Consider the following 23,041-nt stretch of genomic DNA (forward strand, 5'->3'; position numbering starts at 1 on the left):
AGAAAAATGACATGAATTTTCAGAAACAAATTCTTAGAAATGAGAATTGTAAAGGGAAAGTGGAATTTAGGTTAATGTCCTGTTTAACTGATATATTGTATACTGTTGTATACTGATGTTGTACTTACTTCCACATTATTTCTGCATTATTTTCTATTCTTATAATTGTGTTTGTAAAGCTTGTGAACTGCTGTTAGTAATTTGCGTGCAGTACTGATGAACCAACGTCAGGGTCTAATCACACTGTTACCGTTGGCTTCCTTTAAAAACAAAGGAGCAAAATCGTAATTACTTTGTCAGTGTGGCGCTTTCCTGCAACATACCGGCAACATTCATCACCCGCCGGTGAATTACGAGGAAATTATTTATGATTCCAAAATATCTCCTCGCCCAACGTGGGGCTCGAACCCACGACCCTGAGATTAAGAGTCTCATGCTCTACCGACTGAGCTAGCCGGGCGATGCTGATGAACCTGATATGTAGCAGCTTAATCACTGAAAATGAAGGTAAATTTACTCGGTTGCTGCAATAGGAGTTGGAAAACCATGGGGTTATTATAGAAACTAAAAGCCAGTGAATAACGCATCCATGGCTGCATCCCATTGTTTTATATAATAAATAATTAATGGTGTTCCAGCTGATAATGAACAGCCCGGTCGCAGTCGAGAAAATTGACCCCCGGCTCCCCTGAGCCTGTGCCTTTTTGGGAGCACATATTTGTGCAAAAAGTTTTTCTATAACTTCAAAAAGTCCAAGTACAGGTCGAGACTAACTGACGATCATCTTCAAGCCATAGTGAGGGTGTCAACTGCTTCCTCGCTCAAGCCAAATGTGGCTCAGCTATGTGAGAGCTATGACCAATAACGTTTCCCGGTAAGACCCTCGCTGGTAGCTGAACAGTGATGGCTACGACAGAGCGGCCGCCGGCAGAGCTGTTGTGGGACGTGAGCTTGAAAACTGTGGGTTTCTTCTCTGCAAGCAAAGTATCTACAAAGTGACGCACATTTCAGTGAAACTTTCTGGGTAAATGTATTTATATTTAGCTAAACTTAGATATTGACGGATTGGTTATGTGTTGTGCAGCGCTACGCATCGTCAACACCCTCAACAAGTTCACCTGCACCACCGGAGACCGTGCTGCGTAACGTTAGACACCACGGTGGGTGTGTGTCAGCACCACCACGGTGGGTGTGTGTCAGCACCACCACGGTGGGTGTGTGTCAGCACCACCACGGTGGGTGTGTGTCAGCACCACCACGGTGGGTGTGTGTCAGCACCACCACGGTGGGTGTGTGTCAGCACCACCACGGTGGGTGTGTGTCAGCACCACCACGGTGGGTGTGTGTCAGCACCACCACGGTGGGTGTGTGTCAGCACCACCAGGTAGCTGCTTCCTTATGGACGAAGCAGTAGAACCCAATCGATGAGAGCCACATAACCAATTCTGCTTTAGACTGGGGTGAAGACCACCCACTTAATTAGTATATGGACATAGAAATACAGAAAAAAATCAATTTGGAAATGTATAAATAAATAAATTTAGAAAAGTAGAAATAAATGAATGTACATAATGCAATTAGATTGATTTCTTTTAACACATATTCGTTTATTTATTCTTTTGTTTCTGTGTTTATTTCTGTCCTTATTTATGCATTTATTTATTTCTAAATAAGTAATTTTTAGTCCTCCATGAATATCAGGGTCCATTAACACTGTACACATCAAGCTGGTATTGTTGGCTTCCTTTAAAAAAATGAGAAAAATAGTAATTAATAATAACAATTTTCTGTCAGGATGGAACCATCCAACATATCTGCAGGTCGGTTGTGCAGACGTTCATGATTTCAAAATAATTTTTCGCCCAACGTGGGGCTCCAACCCACGACCCTGAGATTAAGAGTCTCATGCTCTACCGACTGAGCTAGCCGGGCTACGTGGCTTCATGATGCACAGACGTAGACTCACAATTGCAGACTCTACTAGGGAACAGCAGCCTGGGCACTGGACTCCTAAGAAACAGCGTCAACCTGTCTACACAGTTTAGCCTCCTTTTTGAGCCGCACTTAACGCTAAGCAATATCTGCCACACAATGTTTGTCATATGGCAGAAGGTCTTGCCAGAGGACTATGATGGTCCTGCGCTGCTGGCTGCTAAGTATTAGACCAATTTTATTCCTCAGCCTCACTAAGAAGTCTGCCAGGGTGTCAACACTGTGCTCATCCACAAGCAGGGAAACAACATACGTGATAACCTGTCAGGAAAAATGTTGCTTAGCTGCTGCTTAGGTTTTGCCTGGCGGTTCTGGGAAACCAGCTGTTGTAGCCATTTGATGTACGAATGGAAATAAAAACACAACAAAAATAAATATTCACACAATGTGACTAGAAAAACACAGTAACAATCTGCGGGAACAGCATACAGATGACAACAGTTTAGTGCAATGTGTAGAGAGATGATTGTAGAATTGGTTTAAATGCTGAGGCAGACGGGGGTCAGCATGGGAAAATCCAATGCTTCCATGATCGATAGGTGTGAGAACACATTGTGGCAGCGAGCCCATGTTGGCCTGATGTAGAAACTGTATATTTTCTAGTTGTTACTATGAATTAATGTCACATTAGTGCTGTAAACTAATTGAATTTTGGCAAAAAGGAGGAAAGAAATCATTTCTTTGTGTTTGGTGAACTGTTTATTGTCCAAATTACCAAAACAGCTTTGTTCACATGTGTGTTCGCATTACAAGTAATTTCAGTGAGTGCTTCCCAAACCTAGCGGCCATCAAAGGCTCAAGGTGTGATGTGATGGACAAAGACAGTAAAGCACAAGGGAAAACATTTCTTTTAATGTGGCACTTGGATATATCAGTACTTCACTTTCAGCGACATTGTGACCATTATGTCGGTGTCCAGTATTTTTATTTTGGAAATATTTAAAAGTAAGACCACAATTGCCATATTTCTTTTTTAAGTAAAAAGTCACAAATTAGTTACAGTGAATCTATTTGTATAACTGTAATTGTTCACATTTTTCATTTAGCTGTAATAATTCTATATGATTAGCTTTTGAATCCCACATGTAGTTTGGATCAGATCATAGTAAATCCAATAAACCCACATCATGATTCTGCTCAGAGGTCACAGTGAGGGTCATTAATACTATCTGTTATTTTTGCCTGTTTATCTTTTAAATGTAGGTAACACATGAACCAAATACTGATATTTGTCTCCATCTGGTCATGAAAAAGCCTACTATTACAGCTTTTATTCTGAAATCAGAAGGAAGTTCAGTTCAGGCCTTCACTTCTAGGTCAAATTGAGCTGGCGATTCACTCACTTCACTCAGTGAAGTTAGTGTCGATTATATTATTTCTGATTACATCATATATAATGCTCAACATTCAATCCCCTGTCTCTCTCACACACACACACATTGTGTTTGTGCTCTCTCTCTCTCTCGCATGTTTTATCATCAGTCCTTCATTATGTGTTTGGGTAAAGGCATTAGAATAATGTGAACTCTTATTTTCAATGTTAGTTTAATATTCACGAAGACAAGGTCTTAGCTTGGGTTGCCAATTTTCATTTTTACTATAGAAATCTATACATGGAGAACATTTTATTTATAAAACGCTGAACACTCTTGTTGCCTGTATTAGTTAAACATGAGCACCATTATTGTTTACATGTGAGAGATTAAGTTGTGTAGTGTTTGTTGGGAGACCGTGTCACAACATACTGTTGTCCAAACAACTGTATAGTTCATTGTGTTTAGAGTTTTTGATTTCCTACAATGTTTTTGTCAAAACCCAAGACCAAGTCAGCGGATGACCAGCCAAGCAAGTATGATCTACAATTTACTGAGGTATCATACAGTCTTTAGATATTTAATGTGCATCCTCCTAAATCCAGGCAGTTTTTAGTACTAGGTTTTTGGGGGGGTTGTTTTGCAAGAGGTGAACGTCTTCAGCACCATAGAAAGAGATGTGCTTAGTACCTGGTGAGCTAAAGTATGAAAAACACTGGTTTGGTCAATTTCCAGAGAGCTTATAGTTGAACACTGTTTCATCGTGTATCAAAGACACAAAACATTAGGAAAATTTGACAAAAAGAATGAGTCACATTGTGTGTGTGTGTGTGTGTGTGTGTGTGTGTCTGCGCAAATCAAATAATACTAGAATTTGCAGTCCTGTCCCCCACAGTTGACTGTGTGTAATCAGCCTGGTCCTATCCCTACCCTGGCCTGTTGTCCACAACCTGTGGCAGACTGCTGGTGTGTCCTCAGGTTGCAAATCCAGGCGAATCTCTTACCACATTGGTCACACCTGAAGGGTTTCTCCCCAGTGTGAACTCGCTGGTGCTTCTTGAGGTTCCCGGCCTCAGAGAAGTGTTTCCCACAAATGTCGCAGCGGAAAGGTTTCTCCCCTGTGTGGACCCTCTCATGTGCCTCCAGGTTGGAAAGGCCAGAGAAAGCCTTGCCACAGGCTCGACATACATAGCTTTTCCTGCGGTGCTCCCTGGGCCCAATGCTTGCACCCTGACTTTTATTGTGGCGAGCAAAGTGGCTGGCCTGATGTTGTGCAGCAATGGCTACCTCAATGCTGGCCAATGCTGCAGTGGATCCCCTGACTGGTAAAGCTGACTGGGAAACCACACTGGAGCTCTTTAGCCTGCTGGTTGAGCTGATATGAGAGACAATTGATTTATCACCAGTGTTGATGACAGCTGCTGTGCTCTCTGCAGAGGGAGGGCACAGCTGCTGCTGCTGCTGCTGCTGCTGCTGCTCAGAAACTCTGTTGCTGCTCCGATGCTGAGCCTGTGCAGTGTTCGTGGCTGGTTTTTGGCTCCATGGAGGCTGCGAAGATGGAGCCTGCATCCTCAGAGGTACAGACACTGGAGTACCTGTTGGTAGAGCTGGAAAGAGAAATCACTACTTAAAAAGTCAGTATCAACAGCTGCACTGCACACGATTTGAACACATTGTTCTAATAAAGTCGATGCAGTGGTTACTCTGTCGGCCTTCAGCAGAAACAGATGAAAGTCCACAAATTGTTCAGTGAAACATTTTGATGTCCATATCTTGCAGAGCACATATACACCTCACAAGCCCCGTATACGTTCACATACACTTACAGAGACACAAAGCTCACTCAGAAAGAAAGAAAGATGTGTTACCTTGAGCTGTGGAGCAGCCAGATGCAGACAACAAACTCTGCCTTCCGCCCAACCTCACTGCTGAGGAAACTGATGGTTCAGTCTCCAAAACTATAACTGCATCCTTGTCACTCTTTGCTGAGTCATCAGTGGTGAAAGAACACGAAGGGCCACCTGCACCCAATACAGAGTCATTATCAGGGGCCCAGCGGGTAAAGAAGGTCTCCAGTTCAAACAGAGAGTATTCAGAGGTGAGAGGGATCTCTTTGTTAGTGGATCTCTGCTGTTGCTGTGCATTAAGGTTGGCTGGTGAGTTGGTGTCTGGTACCTTCAGCCGGACTGCCACTACACTGTTGCAGTCTTCTGATATCACAGGGGTTGACTGGGGAGGGGGAGAGTTTTACAGGTGAAGATTAATATACCACTCTCATGGCTGTATGTAAAAGGTATTGTGCTTAGGTAGATTCATTAAAATTTTCATTAAAAAATATTTCTTAGGGTCCTTTAGCTGTCTGTCAAATGTGTACACTCAGGAAGATCCTGCAGTCTTCATGGGCTGTATCAACAACCTACTCATCCAAACACCATAGAGAAGGTCACAAGGAAAAACAAGTCTTCAAGCTAAGGGCAAAGACAAACATGAGCTGTGAGTTCTCAATAAGTCACAACTAAGCTTTTTTATTTCATACTTTGTTGGGTTTTATGTTTATGTAGCTGTTACCTTCAATATAGCAGATTTTCGGGCAATGATGTATAATGTATCTGTTGGATCAGCTCTTTCCCCATGACTGCATGTGATAACAGCATTAAGTATTCAGCGAGTATTGTGCCCATTAAGCCGTTTATCTTAAACGAACAGGCAAGAAAAATGAATGCTGTTCAGTGTTATTGAACTCGCCAGATGTGTTTCTTTTGTCAAAAAGTTCACCTACATGTCTCTTTATTTTCACCTGTACAATCGAATGCAATCCAATACAGCAGCTCTGCCATGAATTCTACTTTTAAAATGTGAGCATTTCTCAACTTTTAGGTTGAAATGATCAGAAATGTGTCAAATCTGCTCTCAGTTTATTACTGAGGTCATAGTGGGTAGTGGATTGTTACTAGAGCGCATTATAATAAGAGGTGGTTCTATTGTTTTGACCACTCTATTTAAAATAAATGAGGAAGATAAACCATTATAACCTAAACATTCAACTTTAAACTGGGCCAGTGAGTGTATGTAAACCTAAAGTATGGAAGTGATTAGCTTAGTTTAGCATTGAGACTAGAACCAGGGGGGTAACAAAAACACTTTAATAACTAACGCATGTAGATTTTACTTGAACATGAATTAACATAAATCTTGTTGGTTAATCGGTACAAAAATTTAACTGTTGTACAAATAATTTGCTACTGTTTTGTGCGTGTTGATTTAACTTCAAATTCAATGGCATGTTTATTGACCAAAATATATATAATATACCTTATATTCCATCTAGGAGCTTAAAAATTTAACTGTCACTGTTTTGACTTATTATTGTCCAATCACATGCTGTGTTACTGGGTGGTAAACCATGTAGAAAGTTGACATAACCCAATAATAATTACAAAACTGAGCACCAAAGATTTACACACAGGTTTGGAGAGATCAGTGCTTAGTTAATGGTGCGACTGTGGCGCAGGAAGGTAGAGCGGTTGTCCACCAATCTCACAGTTGTTGGTTCAATCCCTGGCTCACATGTCAAAGTGTCCTTGAGCAAGACACTGAACCCCAACTTAGTTGTTCCCGGTGAGTGTTGGACAGCTGCATAGCAGCTCCCCCATCGATGTGTGCGTGTGAATAAGAAGCAGTGTAAAGCATCTTTGAGTGCCAATAGGTAGAAAAGCGCTATATAAGTGCAGAACATTTACAATTTAATATAAAGATATCTACTACAAAACAAAGTAGATCTTCAGTCAGGAAATAATGTGTAAAGATACTCATCTGAATTTACTAAGGTAAATATAGAAAGATGAATGAAAGTAGTGATAGGTATCATCATTATACACTAATATGTATGGAATCATCGAGAAACAAAAAATGATCTCCAGTCTGGAATCATTTTGATCTTATAATGGCAAATAAAGTAAATGTTTTACTTTCCTGTTTCCACTTTTGCTCGGTTTTCATTTGAGTTAATTATGTTCAAATTCTTTTCTGAGAATTCTTGATGTCACGTTTTTCACTTATACACCATGCAAAAAAGAATTTTTTTACATTCTGCATTTGACATACTATTAGTCGTAGTCATATTGTTTTGGCTATATTCAAACTAATTGGAATATGTACACTTCTCTTTCATCCAGTTAGCACTTTAATATCAGCTGGTTATGAAAACAGGACCATTCATTGTCATTTAAGAAGGAATGAACCAAGTTCAATTTCCACATACGTTTTCCACGTTGACTGCAATGTTTTATGAAATTCAGCAGATGTCGCCATTAAACAATACACCAACACAGTGTCAACACTGTGTCAGCACAGTTAGGGAACAGTGCTATACACATGAGGTGTGGCACTGCACCTACCCATCACTAAATAACAGAGTTCCTACCTCAGTCCTTAAGGTCCTTACTTGTTTGTAACTGACTGGTTTTGAATATCAACATCTGTAGAGACATTGAGTTGTTAACAGTGTCATGGTCATCAACATGTAACCTTAACTATCCTTAAAAGTTAACAATTCGGAGAAGTTGAATTTTCCAAGTTCCCACTAGGAAATTTCAAAGAGAACACGCCCTGAAGTCAGATCTTCCACACGGAAAAGTAGGACAAACCTGAGCAACCCCGAATATCCAATATAGCTGCTCTGTACGTCAGCAGAGCTAAAGCAGCGGTAACATAAAGTTATTTGCACTTCTGTAATATTTATGTCGTACACACATTTTACTGGTCAGTAAAATGCTGGTTTACATTTTGTGTAGTTTACATTCTTATTCATACCATGTTTTAAACTTTCCGCTTGTACAGCTCTTTTATCAAAAGTGCTTTATAACATAGATTCTCATTCACCCATTTATGGTGTGTGTATGTGTGTTTGTGTGCAACATGCTCACCTAACCCACCACAACAAGGGTTCAGTTTCTTGGCTATGAACATTTAGACATGTAGCCAAGAGGGACTGGGGGTCAAACCACTGACCCTGTTGTCCGTGGAAGACAGGCCTTACCAACTGAGCTACAGCTGCCCTACAGCTATTGATGTGTGTTCTTAGATTTGTGGAGAGGGTGGTTAAAGATCAACCTACTTAGCATTTCATTTGTTTAGTATTAGTACTTGGAAAGTGTCAGATAAAAATAATCTGACCCCTCCTCAACCTGTGAGAGCTAAATTTGTTAAAACATAAAATTTGCACACTGTTGATTGTAAACAAATGAAATGTGCAACAACAATGGATAATTTTTCTGTGTAATATTCCTTTTAGCAGGTTGCCTTCTCTTTTGAGAAGTTGTGATACAAATGTGACAATAGTAAACATTGTCAGTTTTTGGTTGTATAAGATAGATACAAAATTCCATTGTCCTAAAAAACTGATATCAATAACTTGCCTGCACCATACAGTGAGATTACTGAGATTATACAGATATTATAATGTTTTCTGGGGCACTGAAAAATATGACTAAAAACCCAGAAGGTTAATTACTATTAAGATGGGCACCTTTTGATGAATTTGGGAACTTGGTTGGGCCTTAAACCCCCAGATTCCCAACCTCACCACCCTGCATATGGCATGTGAACTTTGAGAATAAAGATATACAATATGTTTAGAATTGTGGTAAAATCTAAAATTCTGCCTGTAGGTATATACAGTGCCTTGCAAAACTACTCATACCCCTTGAATTTTCCATATTTTTTCACATTACAACCACAAACGTAAATGTATTTTTGGGGGAGGATTTTATGTGATACATAATTAAAAAGAAAATAATAAATGATTTTCAAACATTTTTACAAATAAATATCTAAAAAATTGTTGCGTGCATTCGTATGCCCCTGAGTCAATACTTTGCACCTTTTGATGCAATTACAGCTGCAAGTCTTTTGGGTTATGTCTTCTCTGGCCTTGTACATCTAGAGAGTGAAAATTTGGCCCATTCTTCTTTGCAAAATAGCTTAAGCTCAGTCAGATTGGATTGAGAGCATATGTGAATAATTTTCAAGTCTTGCGACAGATTCTCAATTGGATTTACAGTGCATTACAGTATTCACAGCGCTTAACCTTTTCCACATTTTTTCATGTTACAGCCTTATTCCAAAATGGCTTAAATTCATTATTTTCCTCAAAATTGTACAAACAATACCCCAAAATTATAATGTAAAAGAAGTTAGATTGAAATCTGTTCAAATTTAATAAAAATAGAAAACGAAAAAAATCACATGTACAAAAGTATTTAACGCGTTTGCCATGACACTCAAAATTAAGCTCTGGTGTATCTTATTTCCACTGATCATCCTTGGGATGTTTCTACAACTTGATTGTAGTCACCTGTGAGAAGTGCTGTGGATTGGACATGATTTGAAAAGCATACACCTGTCTATATAAGTTCCCACAGTTAACAGTACATGTCAGAGCACAAACCAAGCCATTAAGTCCAAGGAATTGTCTGTAGACCTCAGAGACAGGATAGTATCCAGGCACAGATCTGGGGAAGGGTTCAGAAACATTTCTGCAGCATTGAAGATCCCAATGAGCTTAGTTTTCTCTATCATCCATAAACGGAAGAAGTTTGGAACCACCATGGGACTGGGGCAATGGTTTATCTTTCAACAGGACAAGGACCCTAAGCACACAGCCAAGATAACACAGGATGGGACGACTCTGTGAATGTCCTTGAGTGGCCCAGCCAGAGCCCAGACTTGAATTCCATTGAACATCTCTGGAGAGATGTGAAAATGCACCGATGCTCCCCATCCAACCTGATGGAGCTTAAGAGGTACTGCAAAGAAGAATGGGAGGAACTGCCCAAAAAGAGGTGTTTTAAGAAATTTGCAAAGATTTTAAACAAACTTATTCACGTTGTCATTATGGGGTATTGTTTGTAAAATGTTGAGGTGGAGAAGTACAGAGAGGGTCATAGGGAGTTGCATTGTGTCTTCGTAGATTTAGAGAAAGCTGTGAACTGTGGTATTGTATGAGGACGTCTGGAGCGGCAGAGAAGTATGTTAGAGTGGTGCAGGACATGTATGAGAGCTGTAAGACAGTGGTGAGGTGCTGTAGGTGTGACAGAGGAGTTTAAGGTGGAGGTGGGTCTGCATCAAGGATCAGCTCTGAGCCCCTTCTTGTTTGCTCTGGTGATGGACAGGGTGACAGATGAGGTTAGACAGGAATCTCCATGGACTATGATGTTTGCAGATGACATTGTGATTTGTAGTGAGAGCAGGGAGCAGGTGGAGGAAAATCTAGAGAGGTGGAGGTCTGCTCTGGAAAACAGAGGAATGAAGCTTAGCTGCAGTAAGACTGAATACATGTGTGTCAATGAGAGGGACCCAGGTGGAACGGTGAGGTTACAGGGAGCAGAGGTGAAGAAGGTGCAGGACTTTAAGTACTTGGGGTCAATGGTTCAGAGCAACGGTGAGTGTGGAAAAGAGGTGAAGAGATGAGTGCAGGCAGGTTGGAACAGGTGGAGAAAAGTGTCAGGTGTGTTGTGTGACAAAAGAGGATCAGCGAGAATGAAAGGAAAGATGTTCAAGATGGTGGTGAGACCAGAGATGATGTTCGGCTTAAAGAAAGTGGCACTGAAGAAAAGACAGGAGGCAGAGCTGGAGGTAGCAGAGCTTAAGATGTTGAGGTTCTCTTTGGGAGTTTGGGTTTCGGCTGTAGCCAATTAAGACCATATTTAAGGCACCTGTTGGGCTGGAGCGTAAGCGTCAGCCCTTGTTTCAGCCCTCCTTGTGTGAAGACCGACGGTGTAAAGACAAGCGAGTCTACCTGCGCGAGTCCACCGAACGAGGACACTAGGTAGTTTATTTCAAACTTCTTTTATTTCTTCACTTTCCTTCACATTTAACCCTTTTCTTCTTCAGAAAGCCAGGTGCTTGGTTTTGCCATGTGTTTTCAGCAGATCCCTGTTCTCCTCCGCAGATGCAGGACATGGCGTCCTACTAGAAGAGGACATGTTCCTCACCTGCGCACTCTCACCCGGACCACTTTGCCACCAGCCTCTTTTTTCTTGCCCTGTGGAACTGCCAGTCTGCAGTGAACAAGGCCGACTTCATTCCAGCTTTTGCTACACACTCAGCTGTTCACCTACTTGCACTTACAGAAACCTGGATCACGCCACAGTACACAGCCACTCCAGCTGCACTCTCCACCAATTTTTCATTCTCTCACACTCCTCGCTCATCAGGCCGGGGGGATGGGACTGGACTTCTCATCAATGTCACCTGGAAGTTTTCCTCGACAGCACCACTCAGCAATCTGTCTTCTCTGTAATATCATGCCGTTACGATTACAGCACTGATTGCAGTCATGGTGATTGTGATATATCGACCACCGGGCCAGCTGGGGAACTTCTGCGATGAACTGGACATGTTGCTGTCCCACTTCCCAGAAGATGGCACTCCTCTCATCGTCATGGGAGACCTGAACATTCACCCGGAGAAACCACAGGCGGCTGATGTGTTTGCTCTTGTAAACACATTTGACCTGAGTCTGGTCTCCACTCCTCCGACCCACAACGCTGGCAACAACCTCGACCTCATCCTAACCTGGAACTGCACGACACACAACATCTTGGTCACTCCTCTTAATGTATCGGATCATTTCTTCATTCAACTCACAGTCTTTATCCCGAGACCTTCGCAATCTCCTCCCACACTTGTAACATTCCGGCGCAACCTCAGGTCTCTCAACCCGGACCGATTCTCCTCGCTGGTCTCCGCAACTCTGCCCCCAACACAGGACCTCTCCATCTGCGATTCAGATGCAGCCACAGACAGTCTTTGCAATACACTTTCATTATGTCTGGATTGTCTCTGTCCTATGTCTTCGAGACCCGCCCGTCTCTCACCTTCTAATCCGTGGCTCACTGACGGGATCCGTGAACAACGCACCACGCTCAGGAGTGCTGAGATGAAGTGGCGCAAATCCAAGACTCCATCTGCCCTTGCTGAGTATCAGAATCTCCTTGGACCTTTTTCTCACAGTGTCACCAGGGCAAAGATCAATTACTACCAGGAGAAGCTCAGCAACACCACGGACACCAGAAAGCTGTTCTCCACTTTTAAATCACTCATCTACCCACCTTCACCTCCGCCATCTACCTCTCTCACTGCTGACAACTTTGCCAACTTTTTTACCAACAAGGTGGCAGCCATCAGCTCACAGTTCTCTCTTGCAGATGATGACATCCATCTAACCTCTTCCAACACTGAATTGCTCTCATCATTTGCAATTCTGACTGAGGATGACGTATCCACCCTCCTCCTCTCTAATCATCCGACCACCTGCACTCTGGATCCAATCCCTTCCACTCTTCTTCAAGCAGTTGCACCTGCACTAATGCCAGCTATTACACAAGTCATCAACACATCTCTCAAAACAGGGACTTTTCCAACCTCTTTCAAACAAGCCTTGATTACCCCACTGCTCAAGAAGCCTTCTCTTGATCCCTCTGTAGTGGAGAACTACAGACCTGTCTCCCTCCTTCCTTTTCTGGCCAAGACTATTGAACGAGCAGTCTTCAACCAACTCTCAGACTTCCTTTCCAAGAATAACCTCCTCAATGTCAACCAGTCTGGCTTCACGAGGGGTCACTCCACAGAAACAGCACTCCTGACTGTTGTGGAATATCTTCGAGCTGCAAAAGCCACAGGTCAATCATCTGTCTTAATTCTACTTGATCTATCATCAGCCTTTGACACTGTGAACCATCAGATCCTCTTGTCCACACTCTCTGACTTGGGCATCTCTGGATCAGCTCTAGACTGGCTTTGTTCTTACCTATCAGGACGAAGCTTCAAGGTATCCTGGCGGGGGCATCTTTCTAACTCTCATAGCCTCTCTACCGGTGTGCCACAGGGCTCAGTTCTTGGTCCTTTCCTCTTTTCTATCTATACTTCATCCCTAGGTGCCATCATTCACTCATATGGTCTTTCCTATCACTGCTACGCTGATGACACACAGCTCTTCCTGTCCTTTCCACCGGACGACTCCACTGTCTCATCGCGCATATCTGCCTGTCTCTCAGACATCTCAGCCTGGAGGAGTGAGACACCTTCAACTCAACCTCTCCAAAACCGAAGTCCTTGTCTTCCCAGCCAGACCTTTGATGCAACCCAACATCAGCATCGACATCAGATCTACAGTGATTGTCCCCACTAATCCGGCCAAAAATCTGGGGGTCATCATCAACGACCAACTGAGCTTTAAGGACTAGGGCTTGCAGATTTGCTCTCTACAACATCAGGAAGATCAGACCCTACATCACGGAATATACAACCCAACTCATTGTACAGGCGCTGGTCACATCTCGTCTCGATTACTGCAACGCTTTGTTGATGGGGTTACCAGTATCCACAATCAAACCCTTGCAGATGATCCAAAATGCGGCAGCTCGCCTTTTTAATCAGCCAAAAAAGACCCATGTGACACCACTTTTAGATCTCTACACTGGCTTCCTGTAGCTGCTCGCATCAGGTTCAGAGCTCTGTCTCTTGCTTACAGGGTTGTTAACTCGACAGCTCCCGCTTACCTCAACTCACTCATTCAAGTCTACAATCCTTCCCGCCCGCTGCGGTCTGCCAACGAACAACGTCTCCTGGTCCCAGCACCGCATAGAAGACACCAAGCAAAACGGTTCAGCGCAATGATCCCACGATGGTGGAACAAGCTACCAAACGCTGCACGCTAAGCTGATTCTCTCCCAATATTCAAAAAACTGCGGAAAACTGAACTCTTACGCATCTTCCTATGCACTTAAATCTTTAAAAAAAAAAAAAAAAAAAAACTGCTCTCTTGCAGTTATATCTCTTGAACTGTGAACACTTTTCTGATAGGACTTTCCTTTAATGTTTTCTCCTTGACTTAGATTTTTGCTTGTCTTGTACCTCACTTGTAAGTCGCTTTGTATAAAAACGTCTGCTAAATGACTAAACGTAAATGTAAATGTAAATGAGTGACGAGGATGGACAGGATCAGGAATGAGGACATCAGAGGGACAGCTCATGTTAGATGTTTTGGAGATTAAGTCAGAGAGGCCTGATTGAGGTGGTTTGGACACGTTCAGAGGAGAAACTGTGAATATATCGGTAGATGGATGCTGAGGTTGGAGCTGCCAGGCAGGAGGTCTAGAGGAAAACCAAAGAGGAGATTTATGGATGTAGTGAGGGAGGACATGAAGTTAGTTGGTGTGAGTGAAGAGGATGCAGAGGACAGGTTAGATGGAGGAACATGACTCGCTGTGGCGACTCCTGAAAGGGAACAGCCGAAAGGAAAAGAAGAAGTTTGTAAAATGTTGAGGAAATAATACATTTGATCCACTTTGGTATAAGGCTATAACATAAATAATGTTACAGCTTTATTCAATTATATTCAACTTTATTTATATAGCGCCAATTCACAACAATGTCATGTCAAGGCACTTTACAGAGTAAAATCAAGACTATAAAGATGTATAGAGAGAACCCAACACTTCCCCCTTGAATAAGCCCTAGGTTACCGTTGAGGGGAAAAACACCCTTTAATGGAAGAAAGTTAAGCGCTGTAAATACTTTCTGGATGCACTGTAGCTCTGGACTTTGACTGGACCATTCAACTCGTAAATATATAGTATAGGAAAAATAGCACCACACAGAAGACACCAAGCAAAACTGTTTAGTGCAATGATCCCACGATGGTGGAATGAGCTACCAAACTCTGCACACTCAGCTGACTCACTCCCAATATTCAAAAAACTGCTGAAAACAGATTTCTTCCGCATCTTCCTATGCACTTAAATCTCTTAAAAAAAAAAAACTTTCTGCTCTTTCTCGCACTTGCATCTTGTGAAATGTAAACACTTCTCTGATAGGACTTTGCTCTGATGTTTTCTCCTTGACTTAGATTCTTGCTGCCTTGTACCTCACTTGTAAGTCGCTTTGGATAAAACTGTCCTGATTGTCCTGCATTTGACTCCATCCATCTTCCCATCAACTCTCACCAACTTTCCTGTCCCTGGTTAAGAAAAGCATCCCCACAACATGATGCTGCAACCACCATGTTTCACAGTGGGGATGGTGTTTAGAGTAATGTGCAGTGTTAAGTTTCAATGACAACATCAATAACATTTTGGCATTTAGGCGAAAAAGTAAATTTTTGACTCATCTGATCAGAGCAACTTCTTCCACATGTTTGCTGTGACTTCTTATGACTTTCTTTCAACAATGGCTTTGTTCTTGCCACTCTTCCATAAAAGGCCAGATTTGTGAAGTGCATGACTAATAGTTGTCCTTAGGACAGATTGTCCCACCTGAGCTGTGGATCTTTGCAGCTCCTGCAGGTGTAACATCGGCCTCTTTGCTGTTTTTCTTATTATTGCTCTCCTTGCCTGGAGTGTCCGTTAAGGTAGACGGCCATGTCTTGGTAGGTTTGCAGTTGTGCTATACTCTTTCCATTTTCGGATGATAGATTGTACAGTGCTCCTTGAGCTGTTCAAAGCTTGGGATATTTTTATAACCTAATCCTGCTTTAAACATCTCCAGAACTTGATCCCTGAACTGTCTGGTGTGTTCCTTTCCACTTTTTATTACAGCTGTATTTATACTGACATTAAATTACACACAGGTCGACTAATTAGGTGATTTCTAAAGGCAACTGGTTCTATTGGAATTTAGTTAGTGGTGTGAGTAAAGGGGGCTGAATAAAAATGCATGCAACAAAGTTTCTTTTAACTTCATAATTATATGCCACTCTGTGTTGGTCTATCAAATAAAACCCCAATAAAATAAATTTACATTTGCAGTTGTAACATGAAAACATTTGGAAAATTTCAAGGGGTAGGAGAAATTTTGCAAGGCACTGTATGTAACCTTCCAAGAAAATGTTTAAATTAAGTCATCAAGTATTGAGCAGAGTTTTGAATTTGATGATAATATTGTGTCACAATTTTGGAATGTATGATTTATAATAAAAACACAAATTCACATTCATGATTTTATAATGCTTTAATGTTTCACATTGCAAACTTAGTACAAGCAGGATTTCACAAAATTGTGACACAATAAAAAGCTAGTAATGCATTTACAATAGATTTATTCTACAATGTCTAGTATTTTACATAATAGTTAAACTTTAAAACGACACATTCTCAAGAAAAGTATTATAGTTGTAGATAAAACAAAGCTCCTGTCTTTTTAAGAGCTAACTGAATGCATTTTCATTGGCATCTAAAATGCACATGATTACCCAGTGAATATATTTTCCAGATAAACTATAAACTCATCAGTCTGCCTTATACTGAAATGTCTAAATATCTCAGCCACTGTGTTTTTTGTCCTTGTTGGCCTGGTTTTGCATCTATCACTACCCTTTAAGAAGTTCACATGACTATTAGCTACAGTCTGTGATTTGAATTTTCAAATCCAACACTTGTTATTTATACTCTTTAACCTTGCTACCCATCTAAGACATCCATGACTGCATGTCTACTTTTGTGGGTGGTGCCTCTTCTGGTGTTTTTTGAGGTTGCTGGGGTCAGAGAACTTCTCGGGGCAGAGTGAGCACTGGTATGGTCTCTCCCCAGTATGGGTGTTCCTGTGGATTTTCAGGTTCCAGAACTGGGAGAATTTTTTGCCACAGATGTTGCAACCATAAGGCCTCTCTCCAGTGTGAGTCCTTAGATGGGATTCTAAATTTGCAGGCGAGGTAAACCCTTTTCCACAGAACCTGCACAAGCAAACCCTCTTTCTAGGGATTTTCTGCTGCAAATCAGCATTATTATAACTGACCTGAGCCTGACTTTGACCTGGTTCTAAGATCTGTTGGGACCCCTGAACAGACAGCAGTTCCCCCTGTATCTGACCTGAAACCTGAACAGGGCTGGACTCCTCTGACAGATCAATAACTGGGGGCTGCTGGTCAAAGGACACAGAGGTGTGGAAGCCTCTGGAGCTTTCAACAGCCAATCCCCTCCCAGAGCTGCCATGCTCTGCTCCAAGCGGGCTAGGTGAGTATGAGAGACGGCTGTTGTGTGAGGATGGCCCCGGGAGGCTATCGTTATGACAATAACTACCCCTCCTATTAGTCCAAAGCGAACAATGGCCATAGCTGACCTCTGAGAAGCCCCGGCCAGACTCCTGCAGGTCAGACAGCTGATGGGTGGAAGACTGTGTAGTTTCATCAAAAGGCAGCACTCCTCTGTAGTCATCAGTGCTCGACTCCACCAGCCCTGGATACAGAGACACAGACACTGAGTGACTTTTTTTTGGTGACACTGTAGCTACTGTATAGGATCGCATATAAATTCATCAGGCTTTTCATCAGATCTATCCTGCTGGGATGGTTTGCAGGGAGAAAAACTGCTTGTGTGTACATCAATAGCTGACATACACTTGTAATGTTTTGATGTTTTTTAATCCTTTGCCATGAAATTAAATTGAGCCATTTGAAACAGTGTCTTCTTACTGACACTGAGCATAGTGTAAACCCAGTCAAGTTCCTTTGTGTAATTTGTGTTGCTGACGTGTGCAATAAATAGTAGTGGCCATGATGTAACAGTGAAGTCAAATATACCACATAGTGGGCATGTCCACTCACCTTCCTGAATGCTGAGGCCTGTCTGGTTCTGTGTTCCTGTCACTACTTCCTCCACCTTCACCAGCACCACATCAGGCTCCTCTTCCTTCTGCACTCACAATACAGAGAGGAGATATGTGATGGCATTGCAATGCAGATGCACAACACAACTGCACGCAGTAAGTAATCAGTCTGATGTTTGTCACACGTATCCATCTCTGGTGTGGACACCTTTGAGTAAAAGCTGCCACACTGGTACAGATTTATACTGCTCACATTTCAGATAAATCAAGAAGAACTTTAATCACATTTTTGCAAGTTAAATCACTTTCCTCATAAAATGCTACTTTTAAAAATAAAGTAGCACTTCTCTCGAAAAATGTATATGAACAAAGCACGGAACTTTTAAGCTATATCATATACAGAATATACTGTATACGGGAGTTGTTTCTTTTATATTGGTCAGAAGCATCTCTGAAAAAGTCCAACAACCTTGAAACTTCCTCATCTCTTCTCTATGTTAAATTCAGCCAATACTGACTGATGATGGCACAGACGTGCACAGAGGTAAGAAGAAAAAAAAAACTAACACGTGAATTCCAATTTGACGATTATGAAAGTTGTCACGTTGCCAGACATTGGATATCAGATTTAGCGAACAAAGCAAAAATCCTATAAATGAAACACGAGTGAGATTTTGGACATACTGAAGACAGCATCTGAGAAGAAACCACAGATATAAAGAAAACTGCTTATGTTGTTTCAATGGCTCCTGTTAAGGGGGAGCTACAGGAAATAAAGAGCAATGTAAAGATCCGAGCCACTTTAACAGGGGGCAAACTGTGGTGGCTAGATGAATGGATCACAGAAACAGTAGGTCGTGTAGCGTGTTGCCACTATGCAGTGCAACATACTACAAGACTTATGACAGAAGAGGACACAGGAATTTGTACCTAGGGGTGAGGGTTGAAATAAAACATTTCCTTGTGTTCAAAGAGCAGGTTTTATTCCATTAATGAAATGATCCGTAGTAGCTACAATATTCAACTACAAAATACATGAAATATGGTTCAATTACAATGTTCTGGAACATTTACAGAGTTCATGGAAGGCATTGTCAAAGCCGGGAGCTGAATACCGGCAAACACTGGATTCCAACAGAATTACTCTGTTTGTTCCTGCCATTAAACTTACTGTTTCAGCTCCTCACACAGCTGCACTGTAAACTGCAGAAGTTACATATGCTCCCCTCAGGTGTGTATGCCTTCAAGGTAGCACTTGGGAGGGGCAGGCTTTTCTAAACATGTACAATTTCATGGGCAAGAGAGACACCGGTCACTCGTTCAGTTTGTCCATAAAATATTCCGGTGCCAGGTTGAGAATCCTAGCGTTTTTTAATTTCTATTTGTAAACTACAAAAAAAAAAAAAACAGCATCTTAAATAACTTAAAATCGTATATTAAATCGCCAGTGGAATTTAATCACATTTAATAATCATTCTATAACTGAGAATGCAGCTGATGACAGAAACTGGGTGTGTGTAGTGATAAATCGGTTATGTTTGAGTTACATTGTATTACATAACCACTGACTGTGGCACATTTTGCATATGTTTTGAAAGGTATTCTGCAGGTTATGTTGTTTAACACAGTATTATTGGGATGTGCGCAAGTGAGTGATTACATCAATCAGTCACAACAGTAACACCATGGTGGTTAATGTTGTGGTGGATAGGACTCAACATTTAAAAATGTAATGCTGCCATGATCAACAGGTGTCAAATAATTGCAGTTTGCTGCACCTGTCCAAATTGAGGCTGGTGTATAAACCATGCCTCTTAAAATTTGAAATTCTATAATTTCTGCATATGTTGATCCCATGCACCTCATAGATGCATGGACAGGTGAAAGGTGAAAATGGTGGGGTCTTTCTGCCATTCATCTAATTTGTGACAAGTTAGTGAATATAATGGTAGACTACAAAAGAAAAATGCCTGTAAGAAAAGGAAACTTAAATCTACATACAATGTTGGTATTAACATTTTAAAGCCAAGAAGGTTTTGCATTTATAAAACTCTTCCACAGCCTAAATGCAGAGTTTTATTTTGGTGACACTTTGACCAGAGGCAGAAAAATTAGGCTCTGAAAATTTGCCTTCTGTGCTGGTTGGTGCCTTATTTAGAGGGTGCTCTAAATGCTAATGCTAAAGATGCTCAGTTAAATATTATAAATAAAATGACTATACTTTAGTCCTATATATCTGCAGTTGTGCAGAAACATTTCCATATACTTATCACGGAGTGTCATTATGACAATCTGGGGCTTTAAATTATTTCTTTAGAAACGTTTGTTTCGCTTATATGATGTACAACATACATTTTTAATAAATAAAAATTCTGAGAATGTAAAGGGGGGGGTCAAAGTTAAGGGCAATTAATTTGGGTTTCCCCGAGATCAACATGGGGTCAAAATTATATATACAGGGAACTGTAGGCGACTGTCCACCAATCCCACAGTTGTTGGTTTGATCCCTGGTTTCTCAAGTCACATGTTGAAGTGTCCCTGAGCCCCAACTTTATTGTTTCTGGTTAGTGTTGGCTGAACTGCTATTCAGGTGGCCATCGGTGTGTGAGTGTTAGATTGCGAGTGCGAGTGGGAGTGGGTGAATCAGAAGCAGTGTAAAAACCCTTTGAGTACCAATAGGTAGAAAAGGGCTATACAAATGCAGATCATTTACAAAATAAACTGGCAGCAAGACCAGTACTGATAGCTGATCTTAGCTTTACGTAGGCTACTGGTGGTAGAGCAAGAGAAAATAGTTCTGTAGTTAACTGATCAGGGATAGCATCATTCTTGCGCATTTAAAAAAAATAAAAAATGGGTGGCCAAATATGTGCAGCTTGAGCAAGTATTTAGACAATCAGTTTTGTGTGAAGTGCACACACACACTGCAGGAAGCATGTGCATGTCTTACGCATATTTGAGGCTTAAACCCACATACACGATCCTGTTATTGCAAATATTCACCACAACAACATATGCAGATTAATCGACTGCTAAAAATGCGCCGTTTACTCCTAGATGATTAATAAAAACTACAGTGAAATTACAAACCATACTTAAAAATGAAACTAAACTCATTTAAATATTCATATCTTAAGTGAGAGCCAATAGACTTGAAGCTGAGAGCCACAGAAAGTAGAGGTATTGTTGAGATATACTTGTACACTGTTGGTTGGCTCGTGATTGTGTGCACAACCACTGCTGGGTAAACCCCTGCATGTGATACAGCCAACAGATAAAAAAGACATTTCAAGCCTTTTTTTTGGCCAGAGTGCAGAAAATTCTACAACTATATTTCACAATGCAGGTAATTCTCTACAAAGAGAGTCACATTAAAACATAACTGTTAACTAATAAGTGAAATGTTTCCAAATCTGCTTTGAAGAACGGAGTTGTGCACAAAATCTGTTGAGTAGAAAGACTTTTTCTCGCGCCAAAAATCAGTCTTTGCTTGACATCCAACAGTAGATTCAGGTCAGAAGACAGTTCAGAGCGGTTCCCAGGTCTCTCCAAGATCTCTTTCAGTATGAATTTCAGGGTGGCTCTTTTGCTGGTGTGTTTTCAGGTTTCTTATCCAGGCAAATCCTCTGCCACACATTCCACAGCTGTAAGGTTTCTCCCCGGTGTGGACTCTCTGATGTTTTCTTAGGTTCCCAGCCTCAGAGAACATCTTCCCACATGTGGAGCAGCTAAAAGGCTTCTCCCCTGTGTGAACGCGCTGGTGGATCTCCAACTTCTTTGGCCGGTTAAAAGCTTTGCCGCAGTAGCTGCAGACAAACAGTCTTTCCTTGGTGCCGGATCGATGATGTACTTTGCGGCTGTTACTGAGGGGCTGTGTCAGGGGGGAAAAACCAGAGGCATAGCGGGTCCAGCCGTTAACAGTGGAAGAGGCTGATGGAAAATCAACCGCTGCCATTGAGTATGAACAGGACGGCCTTCTTCCTTCAGCTTCAACCCCTGAGGGCTCATCAAAAAACTCCTCAACCAAAGAATTAGCACTTTTATCATTGTCACACAACACATCAAGCTGTGAGTCATTGCTGCCATCATCGATAAAGTGGTGTGGGTTTATAGTTTCTTGCAGCATATCTTTGCCTTCAACAGAGGCACTGAGTTCACACTTAAGGAGAGGAGAGGAGTCACTGACCTCCACTCCTCTGCTGCTGCTGGGACGTCTCATCTTGACCATCTGGATCTGGTTCTGGGACTGGCTTTGGGACTGGGCCTGTGTCTGTGTGCCCTGCTGTTCAAGGCTGAGTCTCTGTCCAGCAACTCCACAAGGGGCACATTCCAGCACTCCTTTAAAGAGAAAGAGAGGGGCAAAGGGTGGAGAGAAAATGCAACAGTTTAATATTTAACAAAAGGAACTGTTTTCATACGTCCACAATACCAGCAATATGACTTCTAGACCAAATTGTGCAGCCAGAGGAGAAATTATTTATAAAGGCCAGTTATTTCTGCAGTGGAGGTAATAAAGTGTCTGCATGATTTGGCATGATCATAATAATCCAAACTTCTGAAATGCCATTAATGGTTATAACAGTCAATGTTGTACAATGGTTTACAAATACACACTTTTGTGCACAGCCCAACCTGAAGAAACCCAGGGGACATCACTATAACAGAATCAGTGTTGTTTCCACAGACTTGTCATGGACATTGTTGACCTGGTTAAGCATGTGCGAATAGCAGTATTCACCACTACTAGTAAAGTGACAGTGAAACGCCCCTTTAAATGCCTAAGCCTTTAAATAGCAATTAGCCCAAAAGAACAAAATTCTGTAACACTCATCCTCACACATGTAGAAACTTTATTATTCTATTTGTACTTACCATTGTTTCCTGTAAGTGGCATGGCTTCCTCCATTTGTTCAACTCGTGCCATGTTTGCCTCTAACCTCTCCTCCTTCACCAGTACTGCCTCTGGCTCCACCAGCTCCACATCTGGAGACTACAAAGCAATGCAAATTTTTAATTTTGGGCAAATATTTGTTTTGTGTTTTGAAGCTACAGGACATGCACTGACAGAATAGCTGCCCACGCATTTATGTGTTTGCGTCTTACTTTCTGTGTGTTAATAACGTAACATAAAG

At 41.6% G+C, this 23,041-nt stretch overlaps 1 protein-coding gene and 2 non-coding genes across 3 annotated transcripts in view; all 3 read right to left on the minus strand.

The window, feature by feature from the left end:
- Positions 1–387: 387 nt before the first annotated feature.
- trnak-cuu (transfer RNA lysine (anticodon CUU)) lies at positions 388–460 on the minus strand. Its single transcript has one exon. It is a non-coding gene; the product is annotated as a tRNA-Lys (tRNA).
- Positions 461–1,859: 1,399 nt separating this feature from the next.
- Positions 1,860–1,932, minus strand: trnak-cuu (transfer RNA lysine (anticodon CUU)). The gene has a single exon. It is a non-coding gene; the product is annotated as a tRNA-Lys (tRNA).
- Positions 1,933–3,939: 2,007 nt separating this feature from the next.
- The window catches only part of LOC137123255 (zinc finger protein 236-like), a 54,443-nt gene continuing 35,341 nt past the window's right edge, over positions 3,940–23,041 (minus strand). The window contains exons 17-22 of the mRNA XM_067496706.1: positions 22,782–22,899; positions 21,545–22,247; positions 16,801–17,037; positions 11,622–11,757; positions 5,174–5,534; positions 3,940–4,912 (exon numbers count right to left, since the gene is read on the minus strand). Coding sequence (XP_067352807.1) covers positions 4,215–4,912; positions 5,174–5,534; positions 11,622–11,757; positions 16,801–17,037; positions 21,545–22,247; positions 22,782–22,899 — 2,253 coding nt within the window. The 3' untranslated portion in view covers positions 3,940–4,214. The remainder of the gene's footprint in view (positions 4,913–5,173; positions 5,535–11,621; positions 11,758–16,800; positions 17,038–21,544; positions 22,248–22,781; positions 22,900–23,041) is intronic.

The sequence above is a fragment of the Channa argus genome, chromosome 3, assembly GCF_033026475.1.
Source record: "Channa argus isolate prfri chromosome 3, Channa argus male v1.0, whole genome shotgun sequence".
Taxonomy (NCBI): domain Eukaryota; kingdom Metazoa; phylum Chordata; class Actinopteri; order Anabantiformes; family Channidae; genus Channa; species Channa argus.